This window comes from Molossus molossus, unplaced genomic scaffold (genome assembly GCF_014108415.1).
Source record: "Molossus molossus isolate mMolMol1 unplaced genomic scaffold, mMolMol1.p scaffold_m16_p_12, whole genome shotgun sequence".
In the NCBI taxonomy this organism is placed as follows: Eukaryota; Metazoa; Chordata; class Mammalia; order Chiroptera; family Molossidae; genus Molossus; species Molossus molossus.
The window spans coordinates 90,370,728-90,389,523 of NW_023425347.1; the positions used below are offsets into that span (position 1 = coordinate 90,370,728).

An 18,796-nucleotide genomic window follows, 5' to 3' on the forward strand; every position below is an offset into this window, starting at 1 on the left:
CGCTCTGCCTCCCATCTCTGCTGCCCAAGTACTCACCCCGATTACTGATGCCCAGGTACTCACCGCCCATCAGTGCGGTCCAGGCAATACCACCTTCCCATCTGTTACCAAGGCGCTCTCCTGTTACCTGCCACCCACATACTCATCACCCCCATACTGTTGTCTGGGTACAGTGTTTCAGGAACATCACAGAGTCACTCATTCACTTCCCCCGATGCCGGCCCCTGCCCAGCCCCCTCTGGCCCCGTCCTTGCTCTAATCCATTCCTCCTGCTGAGTCTGGCCAAGCCCTAGATAGCCGAGGCCCTGGGGTGCAATAGGTAGGACTTTGGCATCAGGACCACACCTTCCCTTGGGTCACCTCAGTGTCCTCCTTGTGGCCTGTGTGTCCTCCAGAGGCCTGTGGGCCCGATGCTACCTGTGTGAACCGGCCTGATGGCCGAGGCTACACCTGCCGCTGCCACCTGGGCCGCTTCGGGTTGAGGTGTGAGGAAGGTGAGTGGAGCCCAGGCTAAGACCCCCCAGGGATCCCAGGAGGAATCGGGGAAGCTGGGCAGGGGCCCTTTGAGGCCATGATGGGCCCTGGGATGGTAAAATTATACTAGAGCCAGGGGGCCTCAAAGTCACCTGGCCAAGTTTCTGCCCGGTCTGAATCCCTTGCATGAGAGGCCCCAAAAGGGATGTCCATCTTACTGGAGACCCTCTCAGCCTGGCCTGCAGAGCCGGGTGGCCAGGGGTTCCTGTGAGCCTCTGGGACTAGAGAGTGAGATGGGCAGGGGTCCCAGAGCAGGCTGAGTACTCGGACCCCTCCTGGAACTCTGGTACCCCCACTGCCCCCGGCTGAGCTGTGGCTGCCGCAGGTGTGACTGTGACCACTCCCTCCATGTCGGGCACGGGCTCCTATCTGGTGCTGCCCGCCCTCACCAACACACACCACGAGCTACGCCTGGACATCGAGTTCAAGCCTCTGGCACCCAACGGAATCCTGCTGTTCAGTGGGGGGAAGCGCGAGCCTGTGGAAGACTTCGTGTCCCTGGCGATGGTCGGTGGCCACCTGGAGTTCCGCTACGAACTGGGGTCAGGTGAGCACTGGACACCGAGTGCACATGGGCTCTCGGTGCCACGCTCTGTGCCCCCCTTGGCTGTCTGTGCCCCGAGGAGGCCCAGAGGAATAAATTCAGAAGTCAGGCCAGGTGAAGTCCCCTGCTCCTTTCCTTCTCTGTGCGACTTTAGTCAAGTTCCTAGATCTCTCAGGTTCCTCACGGAACACCAGGAGGCCAAAGAAGTTCCCTATCTACTCAGGTCTCTGTGGGCCGGGTAGGACGGGGTCACTGGGCGTCACCCCTCCCTGGCTTCCTCCCCAGGGCTGGCTGTTCTGCGGAGCGCAGAGCCGCTGGCCCTTAGCCGCTGGCACCGCGTGTCCGCCGAGCGCCTCAACAAGGACGGCAGCCTGCGGGTGAACGGCGGACGCCCTGTGCTGCGCTCCTCGCCGGGCAAGAGCCAAGGCCTCAATCTGCACACCCTCCTCTACCTCGGTGGCGTGGAGCCCTCCGTGCAACTGTCCCCGGCTGCCAATATCAGCACTCCCTTCCGTGGCTGCATTGGCGAGGTGAGGGGCAGCTTCCAGAGGACAAGTGGGGAGGGGAGGGGTGAAGACCAGGTCCCTCCACCTGCAGCCAGCTGAAGGCCTTTGGAGCCAGAAACTTCACCTCTGAGCCTCAGTTTCCTTCTCTGTAAAACGGGGATAATTGTACCTGATTTGAAGGGTTGTACTGAGCATTGACGGTACTGATGGATGTTGGCGGTGCACAGTGGGCGCTGCTCTTCCTCCCCGCCCTGCTCTGCAGTCCCACGTTCCTGCTCAGGTTCCAGCTTGGGTTCCCAGCTGCCTCTGCTGCATCCTCTCTGCTGGGACACCGTGCCCCTGCCTGCTGTGTTGGCTTGAGTCCTTCAGTGTGCCTCTGCCCACAGGTGTCAGTGAATGGAAAGCGGCTAGACCTCACCTACAGCTTCCTGGGCAGTCGGGGCATCGGGCAGTGCTATGACAGCTCCCCGTGTGAGCGCCAGCCTTGCCAGAACGGCGCCACGTGCTTTCCTGCTGGCGAGTATGAGGTCCAGTGCCTGTGTCGAGATGGCTTCAAAGGTGTGTGAGCCTGCCCAGGCGCTGGGAGGGGGAGGAGTGCAGGGTGGTCAGCAGCAACTCCCACCCCTGCATACTCACCTCTCCATGACCCGCAGGAGACCTCTGCGAGCATGAGGAGAACCCCTGCCAGCTCCGTGAGCCCTGTCTGCATGGCGGCACCTGCCAGGGCACCCACTGCCTCTGTCCCCCTGGCTTCTCTGGCCCACGCTGCCAACAAGGTAACCACCCTGGCTTCTCCACCCCGTTTTGGGGGCTCTGGGGCTGGACAGAGTACCCATGAGTATCTGTGCCCACTCACTGGACCCTGCTTTTCTCCTTAGGCTCTGGACATGGCACAACAGAGTCCGACTGGCGTCTTGAAGGTAGTGGGGGCAACGGTATGTATTTGCTGTGGCCAGCCAGAGGAGCTGAGCGGGCCTGGCTCCTTCCTGGCGTCAGGTCTCTCAGCCCCTTGTCCAATTACCCCACGCCTTTCGTTCTGGCCTCTAAACAGACAGGTTCGTGGGAGAGGCCCGCTGGGCACAAACAGGCAGAATAAAGAAGAGCAAAGCCACACAGAGCTGGGTCCTACCATATACTTACTGGCTAGGTGACCTTGGGTAGGCCCTTAAACCACTCTGATCTCAGTTTCTTCCTCTATATTCATGCATTCTGTCAACAAACATCTATTGTGTGACCATCCTTGTCCTGGGAGCAGTAAATATAAGATGAATAAGGCAGGACCCTCGTTCTCAGGGATTCCACAGTCTGTGTAAAAGCAGTGATAATAGGCCCTGGCCAGTTTGGCTGAGCAGTTAGAGCGTCGGCCCGCGGACCAGGGAGTCCCGGGTTCAGTTCCCACTAAGGGCATGTGCCTTGGTTGCAGTTTGTCCCCGGCCCCGATTGGGTCAAGTGGGTGGCAACCAGTCGATGTGTCTCTCTCACATCGATGTTTCTCTCTCTCTCTCTCTTCCCCCCTCTCTCCCTCCCGCTCTGTCTGAAGATAAATGCAAAAATGTCCTCAGGTGAGGATAAAAAAAATAATAATAATAATAAATAAATAAAAACAGTGATAATAATTTAAAATGAGTGTTTATTGAACATTCACAGGCACTATGTTAACTGCTTTACAGATATTATCTTTTTATTTATTTATTTTTTCTTCATTGATTTTAGAGAGAGAGGAAAGGAGAGGGAGAGAGAGATAGGAACATTGATGAGAGAGAACATCAATTGGCCACCTCCTGCATGTTCCCCACTAGGGATTTGGCCCACTACCTGGGAATGTGCCCTGACCAGGACTTGAACTGGCGACTTCTTGGTGCATGGGTTGAGCTCAACCACTGAACCACACTGTCTGGGCTAGATATTATCCTATTTATCACTAATGTAATGTAGTAGGAGAGGTAGTGATACAGTGGGTAAGAGCATGAACTCTGAAGTTAGCCTGCCTGGCTTCAAACCCTAGCCCTGTCACTTAGTAGCTGTGTGACTTTGAGTGAGTCACTTAACCTCTCTGTGCCAGTTTCCTCATGTATACAATAGAGAGAAATAACATCTTTCCACAAGGCTTTGGATAAAATTTTGTGTGTGAGAGTAAAATTATTTAATGTATTTAAAATGCTTAGAATAGCCCAGCCTGGGTGGCTCAGTGGCTGAGCATTGACCCCTGCACCAAGAGGTCACCGGTTCGATTCCCGGTCAGGGCACATGCCCAGGTTGTGGGCCCGATCCCCAGTGGGGGGCATGCAGGAGGTGGCCAATCAATGTTCTCTCTCATCGATGTTTCTATCTCTCTCTCCCTCTCCCTTCTTCTCTCTCTAAAATCAATAAAGAAAAAAATTTAAATATTTAAAAAAAAATAAAGTGCTTAGAATAACGTCTGGTCCAGAGTGGGTATCTAATGTTAGCTTTTATTAATATTATATATAAGTTGTGGGATTATTGTAAGGATCTGGTAAATGAAGTTATGTTTATAGCTGGATGTGGAACTCTCTGCACAGTGATTGGCACATAGTAGGTGCTTGGTAAATGTTAGCTGTTCTCCTCTTGTTTGGTAGAGAATGGCCAAGTATCCCCAACCCTTGTAGCTTCCAGGCCCACAGGGCCCAGCGCTGGCCTGTGGGATGGGTCTGAGCAGGTAGGGCTAGGGCTGTTGGAGCTGCCCCAGTATGGACATTAGAGCCAAAAGGTCAGGTTGCCATCCAGACTTCCCACTTCCGGGGCGAGTTACTCACCCTGAGCCTGTCTTCCCATCTGAGAGATGGAAGGATCACAAAGGTTCTGAAGCTTTCAGGTGCCCTGGACTCAGGTGACCAACTGTCCCAGTTTCCTCAGGGCTGAGGGGTTTCTTGGGATATGGGACTTCCAGAGCTAAAACCACGGCAAAGACTTAGCAAATAGGGATGGTTGCTCACCCTACCTGGACCTACTGACTGCTTTTTAAAAAATGCAGTTTGGCTTAGCAGCTGGAGCATCAGCCCTCAAACCAAAGGGTCGCAGGTTCGATTACCAGTCAAGGGCATGTACCTGGGTTGCAGGTTAGATCACTGACCCCAGTTGGGGTCATGCAGAAGGCAGCCAATCAATGTGTCTCTCTCACATCGATGTTTCTCTCTCTCCCTTCTTCCTTTCCACTCTATCTAAAAACCAATGGAAAAGTATTCTCAGGTGAAGATTAACAACAACAAAAAAAAGTGCATAGGGCCCAGCTGGTGTGGCTCAGTGGATTGAGTGATGTCCCATGGACTGAGAGGTCCCGGTTCGATTTCTGATTCAGGGCACGTGCCCAGGTTGCAGGCTCAATCCCAGTAAGGGGTGTGCAGGAGGCAGCCAATCGATGTTTCTCTCTGACATCGATGTTTCTATCTCTCTCTGTCTAAAAAAATCAATAAAAACATATTTTTTTAAATGCATAGGAAACCAATTATACTGAAATAAGATTATCAATATATATCAATTGTAATCTATGTGCTTTTTTTTAATTGTTGAAAGTATTACAGATGTCCCCCTTTTTTTCCCCACTGACCCCCCCTTCCTGTTCCTGCCCCCTGCCTGCCTTCCCCAGCCTAGTGTCTGTGTCGATTGGTTGTGCATATATGCATATAAGTTCTTTGGTTCTTCCCTCACCTATGTGCTTCTTTATCAACATTAAATAACAAGATCTAGTGCTGGTCCTAAGAGCTATCACAATTTCAGTAAGCATCAACAGTGTTCTGAGATATTTGCACCTGCTGTAATTCGCAAAGGAAATCTATCAGCAAGAAAGTCCCAGGTCCTGCTGCTACTCCTGTAGTTTGTAGCCTACACGCGTAATTAAAGAAACTGCTCAATGTCAGTGAGACGTGAGTGAACAATGTTTCCCCATCCAAGTTCACAGGCCCCCGAATTCTGTCCACAGCCCTTTGGCTCTCCAGTGACTGCAGGTTCAGGGCCCTGTGGTCGTACATGTCGGGGTGGAGGTGGGGTCAAGGGAACCGATGCCAGGTGGGTACTGCGAGGTGGGCAGCTGTCTTATGTCCCCCTTTCCTCCCGCAGACGCCCCAGGACAGTACGGAGCGTATTTCCATGACGGTGGCTTCCTAGTCCTCCCCAGCCAGGTCTTCTCCAGGAGGTGGGTGGGTGTTGGGAGAGCCTGTAAGCCCAGGGAGGGTGCAGGCCGCAGGGAGGGGGATGGGAATCTGGGACTTCTGCCCCCTCACCTGCTCCCCACCCCACGCAGCCTGCCCACGGTACCTGAGACCATCCAGCTGGAACTTCGGACCAGCACAGCCAGCGGCCTCCTGCTCTGGCAGGGCATGGTGAGTGCGGGGTCCAGCCCTGGCCTTCGTGTTCCCAGCCCTCCAGTGGCCAGGGGAGTGGGAAAGAAAAGGCGGAGGCCACCACCCTCAGGGGCCTCAGCTCTCCAGGCTAGGACCCCAGAGACCTCTGCTTCCCTGGCAGGAGGTGGGCGAGACCAGCCAAGGGAAGGACTTCATCAGTCTCGGGCTTCAGGATGGGCACCTTGTCTTCAGGTGGGTCCTCTCCCTTCCCCGGCCTCCCTCACCCCCTCAGTGGCTCCCCTCTAGTCAGCCCCATGGATCTTCCCACGAGAAGCCGCAGCTCCCAGTGCCCCGGTGACACCCACCCCGTCCTGCCCCACCTCACACCTTTCTGGGCCTGTGTGACTGCAGCTACCAGCTGGGCAGTGGGGAGGCCCGCCTCATCTCTGAGGACCCCATCAATGACGGCGAGTGGCATCGGGTGACGGCGCTGCGGTAAGGGAGCCCGCCCTGGCACTAGGGCAAGGGCCTCACCGTGCCTGGGGAAGGAGGCACTGGGTGCTGGGGAGACAACTTGAAGCCGGGGTCGGGGAGAGCCAAGCACTGCCTTGGGGGCAGGACGGAACTCCGTGGGGGTGGGAGGGTAAGCACCTGGGGTGGATGGAACCTGGGTGGGTGCTAGGAGCTGTGTAGGGGCCAGATCTCATCCAGTGGGGAAGGAAGGAGCTGGGGAGCAGACTTCTCTGGAGTCTTGTAGAAAAGGAAGGGCTCCTCGGGTCAAGGAGCACGAGAACAGATGGTGAAGGGCCTGACCCGGTTCCACCCACCACAGACAGGGCCGGAGAGGCTCCATCCAGGTGGATGGTGAGGAGGTGGTCAGCGGCCAGTCCCCAGGCCCGAACGTGGCGGTCAACACCAAGAGCAGCATCTACATCGGTAAGTCCCGGGATCAGGCCTTGGTGCAGGGCTCGGGGACATGCCTTCCTCTCCTCTGGGGCCTTGGAGCTGACAGGTCCTGTCTCTCCCCTCCCCTAGGCGGAGCCCCCGACGTGGCCACACTGACCAGGGGCAGGTTCTCCTCGGGCCTCACCGGCTGTCTCAGGAACCTGGTGCTGCACTCGGCCGGACCCGGCGCCCCTCCCCCACAGCCACTGGACCTGCAGCACAGTGCCCAGGCGGGGTTCAACACGCGTCCCTGCCCCTCGTAGGCAGCTACCTGGCCACAAGGACTCTTGGGCAGCGCCCCAGCCCCACAACGTCGAGTCTATTATTATTAATATTATTATTATGAATATTTTGTAAGAAACTGAGGCGATGCCACGCTTTGCTGCTACTGCCCTGGGCTGGACTGGAGGGTGGGCATGCCATCCCCCACACAAACACACCTGGGCAAAGCCACAGGCTGGGGAGCAGTGCATGCTGGATGGGAGCAGGTGCCTCAGGGGGGCAGGCGTGGTGGCGGAGGGCCCCCACCAGCAGAGCCCCCACTGCAGAGCTGGGCCGCCCATTTCTGCAGCCCTCGGGCACCGCCGTCCCTACAAGAGCCAGCCTCGGTGTACAGCCTGAGTCTTCACCAGCCACTAGGAGCAGAGGGCATCGCAGTGGCCTTTGCCACCCTCCTCTGGGTAGCAAAAGCTCTTTAGTGCCAACTGTGGAGCAAAAGGCAGCTTACCCCTGGACAGGCAGCCCCCACCCCCATTAGCCCATGTCCCAGCCCACTTCCACCTTCCCCTCTACCTGACACCTGGCCCAGGGTCCCTGCCCTCGGGGGCTGCGAGGAAACCACCCCAGCTCCCACCAGGAGCTGCTGAAGGCAGAGCCCAGCACTGAGAGGGTCTCCGCCAACCCCCCACCGCTCTGGAAGTGAAGGCCCAAGGGACATGGGGGGAGGCGGGCGTTGGTGGTTGGAAAGGGCTAGTGCCTTGGGTGGGGGAAGCCAGGACTTATGGTGGAGGGACAGGAAGGGGCCATGACAGCCCTGCCCCATCTGTGGGAACCTGAGGGCCCAGCGGGGGGCAAGTGCCCTCCCTACCAGCAGACCCCCAGATGTTGGGTCAGGACGCCTGGTCTCTGTCCTAGAAGGGACCCTCCTGTGGTCTTTGTCTTGATCTTTCTTAATAAACGGTGCTATCCCCGCCAGGGCGGTCCCTTGTGTCTTTGAGGAGGGCTTGATTGGGTGGAACCTGAGGGCGGGACAGGGTGGGGCAAAGCAGGCCCCATGAGGTCTGGGGGTGAATCAAGGCAGCTTCGAGGCCCCTGCTTCCTGCACTGGGCATGGAGGTCCTGCTCTTCCCTGGTCCAGCAGAGTGTCAGCCACCAGGCGAGCTACAGGGCCAGTTACCTCCTGTGGCCTTCCCCACAACCTCCTGAGGCAGGAATCCTCCCACTTTCCAGAGGAGCAGACTTGCGTCTCAGAGGGCTACGCAACCTGCCCAAGGTCACACAGTCCTCTGGGGGATGGGGACAGAACCCGGGGTCTGTCCGTCTCCAGAGCCCACTCCCCTTCCTCTGAAGCTGCAGCCTCTCTATGAATGGCCTCCCTGACCTTGGAAGGCTGTTCTGCTCCACCGCAGCTCCCCAGGGGCCACCTGGCCAGGACATGTGTCACAGATGATGCAGCTAAGGCAGAGGCAACGGGCACCAGCCCACCAGGCCTGCTGGCTAGAGGAGCAACAGCACCAGAGGAGGCCAGCACAGGCCAGGAGCAGCGAGGAAGCCAGTGCCACCTTCCGTAGCTGGGGACCTGTGGAAGGAAAGGGAGATTCCACTCGGGCCTCAGCCCAGTTCACAACACCTGGAGAGGGACGAGTGTGACCTTGGTGGGAGGTGTGGGAGCAGGTGGTAACAAGAGCCACCTACCTTCCAGAACTGCATCCTGCTGGGCAGGGCCCCTGCCTGCTTGGGCACTGCTCCCAGCTGCAGGCTACAGGGGGCCTGCTTAACCTAGAGCTGGGGAGACACTCAGGGGCTTGGAGGTATCAGCCTCCATACTTCCCTCCTGGCTGGGCATCAGAGAGGGACCTGCATTGGGAAATAACAGAGCTAACACTGAGAGCTGCCCCTTCTAAGGCATGACTGTCTCATTTAATCCTCCCCCGACCTCTCTGAGTTTGTGACCATTATTATTTCCATTTTATAGATCAGGGAAGTGAGGTTAAGTCGCTTGCCCAGGTCACACAGCCGGACTGGAACTCATGCGTTCTAGCTCCAGGGCCTGGGGTGTATGAATAGAGCTGCTTCCCAGGAAGGAGCATGTGCACCGAACACCATGCTCGGCGCTGGCCCTTTACCTACAGTGTTTCACACAACCCTGAACAGTGAGTTTTTTCACCGTATTTTACAGATAAGGAAACAGGCATAGAGAGGTTCATTCTTCCACTCATTTGACTGTCTTTCTCAAGCATCTGCTCTGCCCCTGGCATTGTTCTAGGGACTAGAGGGATACAACAGCAAAATAGACAAAAATGTCTTTATGGAACTGGCAGTTTAGTGTGAGAAGACACAAAAGAAATTATATCATGTCAAATGGAGATAAAATTAAGCAGGGAGCCCTGGCTGGTGTGGCTCAGTGGATTGAGCCTCATCCCATGCACCAGGAGGTCGCTGGTTTGATTCCCAGTCAGGGCACATGCCTGGGTTGCAGGTTTGATCCCTAGTGGAGGGAGCAGCTGGTTGGTGTTTCTCTCTCTCTGTCTCTCTCTCTCCCTAAAATCACTAAAAACATTTTTTTTTAATAAAGCAGAGAAAAAGGACAGGGCATGTTGTCTAGGAGCAGGGTTGCTTTTTTTTTTTTTAATTTTTTAATTGTGGTGAAATATACCACAAACCATTAACCTTCTGTTAAAGTGCACAGCTCAGTGGTATTAAGCACGTTCACAGTGTTGTGCAACCATCACCATCATCCAGAACTCTCTTCATTTTGCAAAACTGAGACAGTTCCCATTAACCACTGACTCCCCATTCTCTGCCCACCACAGTTCTGGCAACCACCATTCTACTTTCTGTGGTTTTGAGGACTCTAGGTGTCTCATATAAGTGGAATCATACACCATCTATCCTTTTTTGTTTAGCTTCTTTCAATTAACAGCACGTCTTCAAGGTCTTGTCCATGTTGTAGCATGTGTCCGAATTGCCTTTGTAGGGCCGAATAATATTCCATTGTGTTTTGAAAACATATCATGTTTTGTTTATCCATTCACCCATCCATGGATACAGGGCTGTTGTTTTTAAATAAAGGGGTCATAAGAGAGCTCACTAAGAGTGGGGGTTAAGCAGAGACCCGTGGGAGGCAAAGGAATGAGCATGAAAGTCTCTGGGAAAGCATCTTCCAGGCAGAGGAGAGAGCTAGTCTTGAGACCAAGGCAAGACAAGACCGGTGTGGAAGGAGCTGCTGGGGAACAGTGTGGAGGAGCTGAGGGAGCGAGGGCAGGTGAGCCCCTGGGAGGCTGGGCTTTGTGTTGGAGCGAGGAGCTTGGGGAGTTCTGAGCGTGGGAGTGGATGACTGACTGTCTTAGAGGGCTCCTCCAGCCAGGGGGCAGTGACTTCCTCCCAAAGAGACAGTGTGGAGAGAGGAGGCAGAAAGAGGAACAGTGGAGAAACCTGACAAACAGACCTCAGCCAGGTTCAAGGCCAACATCAACAGCCACGCTTCAGGTTGGTGGTATGTACCTTTGATACGATGTCATGAAAGTGACACTTTACCGCTAGTCTTTCTCCTAATAACCCCTAACTCCCATTTTTATGGTGAGAAAACCATCAGGCAGATTGATGCTGATGGCTTGGTTATGAGCTACAAAAGGAATAAAGTGTCACCGACAGCCGTGCATCAGGAGTTCAGTGCTGGGCCAAGTGACATTTGCGATGCCGCCTACACGTCCATGTGGAGAGAACAGGGAGGCGGTTATGTAACCAGAGTTCAAAGGCAGTCCAGCTGGTGATGCGCTACAAAGGAGACCACCGAGGGAATGGGTATGCAGGACGGGGGGGCGGGACGTAAGGGCTGAGCCTCATGGCACAAAGCACAGAATGCCAGGGAGATGGCGAGAACCTGCCAAGGAGCCTGGGCAGCTGGATCTCACCCCCCAGCCACGTGCTTTTTTTTTTTTTATCCTCACCCCAGGATATTCTTCTATTTATCTTCAGATAGAGCAGGAGGGAAGGAAGGAGAGAGAGAGAGAGAGAGAGAGAGAAAGAGAGAGAGACACATCGGTGCGAGAGAGACACATCGACTGGTTGCCACCCGCACAACCCCAACCAGGGCCAGGGACAAACTGCAATTGAAGTACATGCCCTTGACCAGAATCGAACCCAAGACTCATTGGTCCGCGAGCTGATGCTCTAACCGCTGAGCAAAACCGGTCAGGGCCAGCCAGGTGCTTTTTTTGCATAAACAACCTGTTCAACAGTATATGCCAGCCCTGGGAGGTGGGGAGAAGGGGCATCTCCAGATTCCCAAGAAGGATATTCCTGGGTGATCTGGTCTCTCTGTACTCAGAGGTTATGCCACTCACTGACTAGGACCTTGGGCCATAGAGTCATTTCTCCTCCCTAGGCCTCAGTTTTTCCATCTGCAAAATGTGTGAGTCAGACTTAATGGTTTTCAAAGGAAGTCTTGAGAGTCTAAGTCAGGTTCCTCAATGGGACACGGAGCCCTTCACGTCCACTTAAATAGATCATCTCTCTTCGTGATGTCTTGGGCCTCTGTGCAAAGCCCCTTTTAGGAAGAGCTTCCACCACTAATATGCCATTTGAAAGCATCTGGATTAGCCCTGGCCGGTTTGGCTCAGCGGTTAGAGCGTAGGCCCGGGGACCAGAGAGACCTGGGTTTGGTTCCCGCTGAGGGCAGTTTGTTCCCAGCCCTGGTTGGGGTCATGTGGGTGGCAGCCAGTTGATGTGTCTCTCACATTGATGTTTCTCTCTCTCTTCCTCCCTCTCTCCCTCCCACTCTATCTGAAGATAAGTGCAAAAATGTCCTCGGGTGAGGATAAAACAGCTGGATTAAATCTGGATTAAATCATCTCTAGTGTCATTCTGGCTCTAACTTGCTCTGATCCTCAGGAACTCGGCTCTAAAGCAATTCCCCCCAACTGCGCTCTCCCTTATTCTCTTCTACCACACCCCTGCCTCCCGCCCGCCCACTGGCCCTGCCCTAGGAAAGGGGAGCTGGGCCCTGGCTTCCCTTCTAGCTGCTCAGCAGGGCCCAGGCTGCACCCATCACTGGCTGCAGCTGGCTGGTGGCCAGGAAGCCTGGTCACTGCCGTCACCACAGTTGTCCATGCCCCAGAGATCGCACACCAGGCTCGGGGGGACGCACCTGCCATTCCGACAGCGGAACTAGGGACCTGAGGCCAAAAGGGGAGGCATGTTATGAGGACCGTAGGCCAGCCCATAACACAGCAGGATGTGCGGTCCTATAGTGAGGAAATGTGGGAGGTGGGAGGAGAAGGCTGTTCCCATGTGTGTGCAGACGAGAGCATGATTGAGCATTTCATGGGAGACAGTCTTATGATAATGATGATGATGATGTTGATGATGATGGCAGCTAACATTCATTGAGTTTTTGTTCCTTGCCAGGAATGGTTCTAAACACTTTCTTCATTCACATCCCAGCTCATTAAGTTCTCACAATAACCCTGTGGGGTAAATACTGTCATTAGCCCCATTTGAGAAGAGAAAACTGAGGCACGGGGAGGTCAGGTCACTTGGCCAAGGCCACACAGCCCACATCTAAGTAGCAGAGTAGGAATTCAGTCCCATGCTCATAAACACTGTGGCACACAGGGGGTGTGGCCGTGTCTGCACGTGTGCGTGCGTGCAGCCTGCAGTATCCCAGTGAACCCGAACACTTCCAAGCAAATCCTCACTCCCGGCGTTGTACCTGCCAGCCGCTCTGCCTGGCATTGTCCCCAGGTCATGGCGTGGCTCCCTCCAGGTGTCCACTCAGATGTGATGTGGGGAGGCCTTCCCAAGCCTCCACATGAGAACAGCACACCACCCCTCCCCCAGTCTCCCACCCTCTTGCTCCTGATCTGAGTTCCCCTGCAGCATGTCCCGCCTAAGCAGTATAACGATTTACTTGACTATTTGTTTTTGGTCTGTCTCCCCCACCAAAATACCAGTTCAAAGAGGGCAGAAGCTTCTCACTTGTTCTCTAGGGAGAGCCTAGAACAGCCTCTGGCAACTTGCAGGTGCTCAATTTATATTTGTTAAATGCATGACTCTGCACACAGGTGAAAGAATTGTATGTCTCGGTGCAAGGGTGTGGCAGACAGGTTGGCTCACTCAGCATCCCATTCTGTGGAGAAAGCTGGTTCAGGTGGGGCTGCCCAATACCATAGCTAAGAGGTGGGCATGGGCATCAGAATATTCCCTTTCCTGGTCATGACCAATCAGATTTGACCCCAGGACTTTTGTTAGAACCATAAAAAAGATGCTCACTCTCTATTTCATTGATGTTCTGGCTGTAAGGGTGATTGTGGACTTGGAGCTGCAGGGTAACCTTGTCGCCAAGTAGAAAGAGGAGCTGCCTGGGATGGAAGCCAAATAGACCCACACAAGGCAAAGAGAGAGGAAGAAAACAAAGAGAGAGAGCCCAGGTGACATTACTTGCGCTCCTGGATACAGCTATACCTGAACCATACATTAATATCCCAGTTATAGGAGAGCCCCAAGCCAACTTGAGTTGGATTTCTTTCATTTGCAAATGAAAATGAATAATCTAATATATAGATGGTGTTTCAGTGTACGAGTGGATGGCTATGAGAGAGAAAGCAGTAGTGTACGGGGAGTCATACGTGACTGTAAGTGTAAGAGCGTGTGCAAGAGCTGGGCAGGGTGTGCTTGCAGGTGGGAGCGACTGAGACTGTGCATGCGGCCCAAGGATGTGAAATGAGCCTTCTGCATTCAAATGACAAAACTGATCCAAGGAAGCCAGAGTTGCGATAGGGCTTCACCACCACCACCTTTTTGGAGCCCAATACTGCTAGACACAGAGCAGCAGCAACATTCTTGGCCTCCCTGGCTGACAGCTGCTCCTCAAAAGAGAGGACGGCCACTGGGAGAAATGGAGGGAGGGCACGCAGAGGGAGGGGTTGATTTCTAATCAGCCAGTGAGAGCTGTTTGCAGAACATCATAGGAACTTACTGGAGCCAAAAAGGGACCCCACACACCATGGGTCATGACCTCAATAATTAGGGTACAAATTTCATATAGTTCCTCCCAGAGCCAGAGACTCTAATGGGGAAGAGAGAGAATCTAAAATCCAAAATTCAAACTATGCACAATTTCAGGGAAGAAGTACAGTGGGACTTGACTAAAGAGATAAATGAGCCCGGCCGTGTGGCTCAGTGGTTGAGCGTTGACCCATGCACCAAGAGGTCGCCGGTTCAATTCCCGGTCAGGGCACATCCCAGGTTGTGGGCCTGATCCCTGGCTGGGGACATGGGAAGGTGGCCAGTCAGTGTGCTTTCTCATTGATGTTTCTCTCTCTCTCTCTCTCTCTCTCTCTCTCTCTCTCTCCCTCCTTCTCTAAAAATCAATCAAGAAAAAAAAATTTTTTTAAAAGACAAATGAGACAGCACAGAGTACCCGACTCCAAGCTCAGTGTTAAAGGGCTGCCCAGGGCCTGATGTCAGGGTCTAGTTACTGGCGAACCAGTGCTGGCTCTCAGAGACTCCCATGTTCTTGTCTTGAAGTGCTCACAATCCCATGTTTAATTCTCTAGTCTGGCTTTATAGCCCGAGATGGAGATAAAGCTTCTTCGTGGTTTTGAAATCTAGACTTTAGCAGCTCATCTGCTCACCATCACTGGACACAGCCTCTGCCGTGACATTGGCTGTGACACCTGTGAGTTGTGTCTGCAGTCCTGGGGGACCCTGCTGGTGCTAAAGCCTTGAGCTGTATTTGAGGAGAGGATGTACTCTAGCAATGAAAACCCAGCTGCTGCTCTTGTGAGCAAGGAGGCCTGGGCACTTTACCTAACCTCCGGGGCGGGGCCTGTCTCCCGTCTGTGTACATCTGAGCACAAGAACACTGGCAGCAGAGTCGCTGTAAGGGAGGAACAGATGAGATGTGGCATGCAAAGGGCCCCAGGCAATGCCTAGTGAGTGACTTGTGTTAACATCCGTTCCCTCTCCTTGCCTTAGTGGGTTTCTGTCACTTACAACTAGAGTCCTAACTAGGCCCCTCTGCAATCATCTGAGGAGACAGTGTGCGAACACGAGAGTGTGTGAGTTGTGTGGAAGGGTGCAAGGTGGTACCGTGGGTGCATGAGGTGTGCGTGTGATGTGAACTGCGTGTGTGAGTGCAGTGTGTGAGGTATGTGGGTTGCATATTGCAGTGTGGGTGTGCAGTGTGTGGAGTTGTGAGTATAAGTGTATGAGGTGTGAGTTGTATACATGTACAGTGTGTGTGAGTGGTTGTTAGAGTGTGAGGTTGTGTGTGGGAGTGTGTGTGTCCTATACATATCCACGGAAGCCAAATTTATGGGTTTGGCTCTTTGGGTCTGGAATGTCCCTTATTGTGACCACCCCCAACCCTGCCACCACTCATCACCTCCTTCCCTCTCTAAGGACCCTGTCCCCTCCATCTTCTAGTGCTCCCAGTGCCCGATTGGTGGCCCCAGGCCCACAGTTACCCCCCAGCTTGGAGGGGCGGTCCTGGCAAACAGTCCTAACCCACCCAACCGGAAAGAGGTTACCTCTCCCACGAAGTCCACGCGGGGCTGGCGACCTCTGGTGACCAGGCGCAGGCCCAGGAAGTCCCCTGTGGATGCCACCGGGGCAGGGATGGTCAGGCCGCAGAGAGGGGCGCCCAGGGTCCGGGGCGCTCCGGGCGGACCCTCGTAGAACAGCAAGTAAGAGCCTGGGGCGCAGGCGCCGCAGCCGCTGGGGTGGCGCCGTTGGGCGCTGGGGATGCCGGCTGCAGACCAGGCTGTAGACCAGGAAGCAGCGGAACTGGAAGCGGATCCTGTCGCTGGGGGCCGCTGCCCGCCCCCCGAGCCCGCAGTCGGTGTCCGGGACCACGAAGTAGAACCGGCGCAGCAGCAGCCCGCCCCCCCGCCACGTCTGTCCGAGCGGTCCACCAGGTGGGCTGCGGGGGAAAGCACGGACCCTGGAACCTGGCGGCCTAGTTCCGAGCCTGGCTCTGCCTCCTGCTAGCTGTGTGACCCAAAGTAAGTCACTCACCTCTCTGAGCCTCAGTTTCCTCATCTGTAAAACAGAGATGAGCAAGCAATCTCAGAATTTTTGTGAGGATTAAGTCATTTAGTTTAATTTATGCCCCCAATCTCTTATTCCAAAACCCTAGAATGTGTTTCAGATTGTCCCCGATTTTAGAAGGATAACATGATGTATATACATAGAGAATACTATGTTGCAGTCTTCTATGATCACGTTTTCTAGAGCAGTTGTAAGGACACTTCCCTATGCAGGATAAATAGAGCCTCCTGTCAGTCAGGTCAAGTGTTGCCAGTCAATCGAGTAAGAACAAATTTTGGGTTTCACAGCTTTTTGTCTTTTGGAGTTGAAACTAAGTTCTGTGGTCCGGCTGGTGTGGCTCAGTGGTTGCACGTCGACCTATGCACCAAGAGGTCGCTGTTTCAATTCCTGGTTGGGCCACTTGCCCAGGTTGTGGGCCTGATCCCCAGGGGGGGTCATGCAGGAGGCGGCCAATTGATGTTCTCTTTCATCAATGTTTCTGTCTCTCTCTTCCTCTCACTTCCTCTCTCTCTAAAATCAATAAAGGAAAAAAAAAAAAAATATATATATATATATACACACATATATATATGCACACACACATACACACACAAAATAAAAGAAACTAAGGACTGTGGATGTGGACGTGTTCAGTGTTAAGACAGTGCCTGGCATTCAGTGAGTGTTATAGCAGTGCAAGCTATCATTGTTGCCTTATTTAAGGATGAGGTAGACACAGTTGGGCACCTGCCCACCCAAAGAACCCTGATTTAACCTCAGCTATCGGAACAATATGCCAGTGTGGGGATGAGGTGTAGAGTTAGTGAACTGAGCACCTTCTATGGGCCAGGCTGTCTAAGTATCTGGCATGATTTATCTCATCTTATATACACGGTAATACATTTTCTTTTTATTTATTTATTTTTATTTTTTTATTTTTAATCCTCACCCGAGGACATTTTTCCATTTTTTGCACAGACAGAGTGGGAGGGAGAGAGCGGAAGAGAGAGAGAGAGGGAAACATCGATGTGAAAGGGACACATCGAGTAGCTGCCACCCGCACGACCAACCAGGGCCGGGGACAAACTGCAACCGAAGTACGTGCCCTTAGCGGGAACCGAACCCGGCTCTCCGGACCGCAGGCCGATGCTCTAACCACTGAGCCAAACCGGCTAGGGCGCAAGGGTCTATTATGATTCCCATTTTACTACTGAAGAAACAGACTTCGAAAGGTGAAACAATGATCTCTGGTAGACACGCAGGAAGAGGCCAAGTGAGTGTGTGGACACAGGGCTATCTGACTCCAAACCCAGTGTTTGCACTGCCAAATCTGAGGGCTAGCCCACCCATCCCCCATCCCTGCTTCTGGTGACTTGGAGCTCCAGTCTCCCAGAGGGGTTCGGGTAGACTGGGGAGTGCCAGGCAAGACCAGGCCCAGGGTTTCCCAGGCTCCCCCAACTCAAGGGTCCCAGCCCATTAGAATGAGTGCTGACGCAGAAACAGTCTCTGAGGGTGGCAGGGCCCAATCTCCTGCCCACCCAGCCAAGTCCCTTTATACTCACCTGTCTCCAGAGCGGACACAGTCAGGGCAGCTGCCCCTGGCAGGAGCAGCCTTTGGGGCAGCTGCAGAAGATGGGCCCCCATCCAGGCCCTGCTGCACCCCTCAGTAGGGCAGACATGCAGAATCTTTAGTCTGGGGTCTTTGGGGAAACCGGGGTGTGGGAGCCTGGCCAGGCCAAGTGGAGAGGCTGGCAGGATACAAGGAGAGGCAAGTCCGCCAGCTCCTCTGGTCTCTTCACCGTGATCTTTGTGCTCCCAGGTGCAGAGCCTCCTTCAGACCAAAACTGTGTCTAGGGTTGTCAAGGAGATTTGGGGCTGGGGCTGGGGTTGGAGCCTGGGGAGAGAACCAGCCACAGGGCTTCTGGGAAGGGGACCCACAGCCCCAGAGCACTGCTGCTTCCTGGGTAAGTCGGCACAACAGGGGCCGAACTTCAGAGGGGCCCAGGACACCAGAGGGGCCTCTCTGGGGGCATAAAGAGGCAGCAAGTGGTGAAGGAGCACCGGACCAGGAGTCGGCTCTGTTACAAAGTATTCCTGCCTCAGGGCCTTTGTCCTCTCGGTCTTTCCACCTGGAGTGCTCTTTTCCCACAGCACCCACGGCTGGCTTCTCCAGGTCATCCAGGTCTCAGGTCACAGACCGCCTCCTCAGACCGCACTTTCCTGAGCATCTCAGTCTGAATCTCCCGCCTTGTCACTCAGTCACTTCTCCCCAAATTTATTATATCAGCACTCATTGGAATCATTTTGCTTATTTATATCTTGTTGTATATACTGTCTGTTGGCCCTCACTAAAATTGCACTCCACGACTATCTTGTTGATCTCTGAACCCTGGGTCATAGCACAACGTCTGGCATAGGGCAGGTATCCAGGACATAAGAATAAACGCATGGTGTTGACCAAATAACCTGCCTTTTTCTGGGTTTTAGGCCCCCATGTGTAAAAGAAAGGGCCTGGGCCATTTCAGGCTTTTTCAAAACTTATTAGAACAATTTTCTTTTTCTTTTTCTAAAGTTTTCCTACATGGAAACTTTTCAAGTCTCACTTTCCTCATCTGAACAATGGGATGATAGTTCCAACTTCATAGGTATGTTGTAAGGGTGAAGTAACTTGATATAGGGTGGGTACTTAGAAGAGTGGCTGTCACATTGTAAAGCGC

At 53.9% G+C, this 18,796-nt stretch overlaps 2 protein-coding genes across 2 annotated transcripts in view; one reads left to right on the forward strand and one right to left on the reverse strand.

Annotated features, from left to right (window-relative positions):
* Positions 1-8,009, forward strand: part of HSPG2 (heparan sulfate proteoglycan 2) — a 102,871-nt gene extending 94,862 nt beyond the window's left edge. The window contains exons 87-98 of the mRNA XM_036256828.1: positions 396-494; positions 860-1,081; positions 1,364-1,608; positions 1,971-2,142; positions 2,238-2,360; positions 2,463-2,519; positions 5,659-5,734; positions 5,843-5,921; positions 6,064-6,134; positions 6,294-6,377; positions 6,715-6,818; positions 6,918-8,009. Of these exons, the coding sequence (XP_036112721.1) occupies positions 396-494; positions 860-1,081; positions 1,364-1,608; positions 1,971-2,142; positions 2,238-2,360; positions 2,463-2,519; positions 5,659-5,734; positions 5,843-5,921; positions 6,064-6,134; positions 6,294-6,377; positions 6,715-6,818; positions 6,918-7,090 (1,505 nt within the window). The 3' untranslated portion in view covers positions 7,091-8,009. The remainder of the gene's footprint in view (positions 1-395; positions 495-859; positions 1,082-1,363; positions 1,609-1,970; positions 2,143-2,237; positions 2,361-2,462; positions 2,520-5,658; positions 5,735-5,842; positions 5,922-6,063; positions 6,135-6,293; positions 6,378-6,714; positions 6,819-6,917) is intronic.
* Positions 7,463-17,723, reverse strand: LDLRAD2 (low density lipoprotein receptor class A domain containing 2). The gene is given in 8 exon segments (XM_036256829.1): positions 7,463-7,531; positions 8,537-8,625; positions 8,742-8,905; positions 12,103-12,215; positions 15,545-15,759; positions 15,762-15,801; positions 15,804-15,954; positions 17,623-17,723. Coding segments are annotated over 8 exon segments (942 nt in total).
* Positions 17,724-18,796: the final 1,073 nt, after the last annotated feature.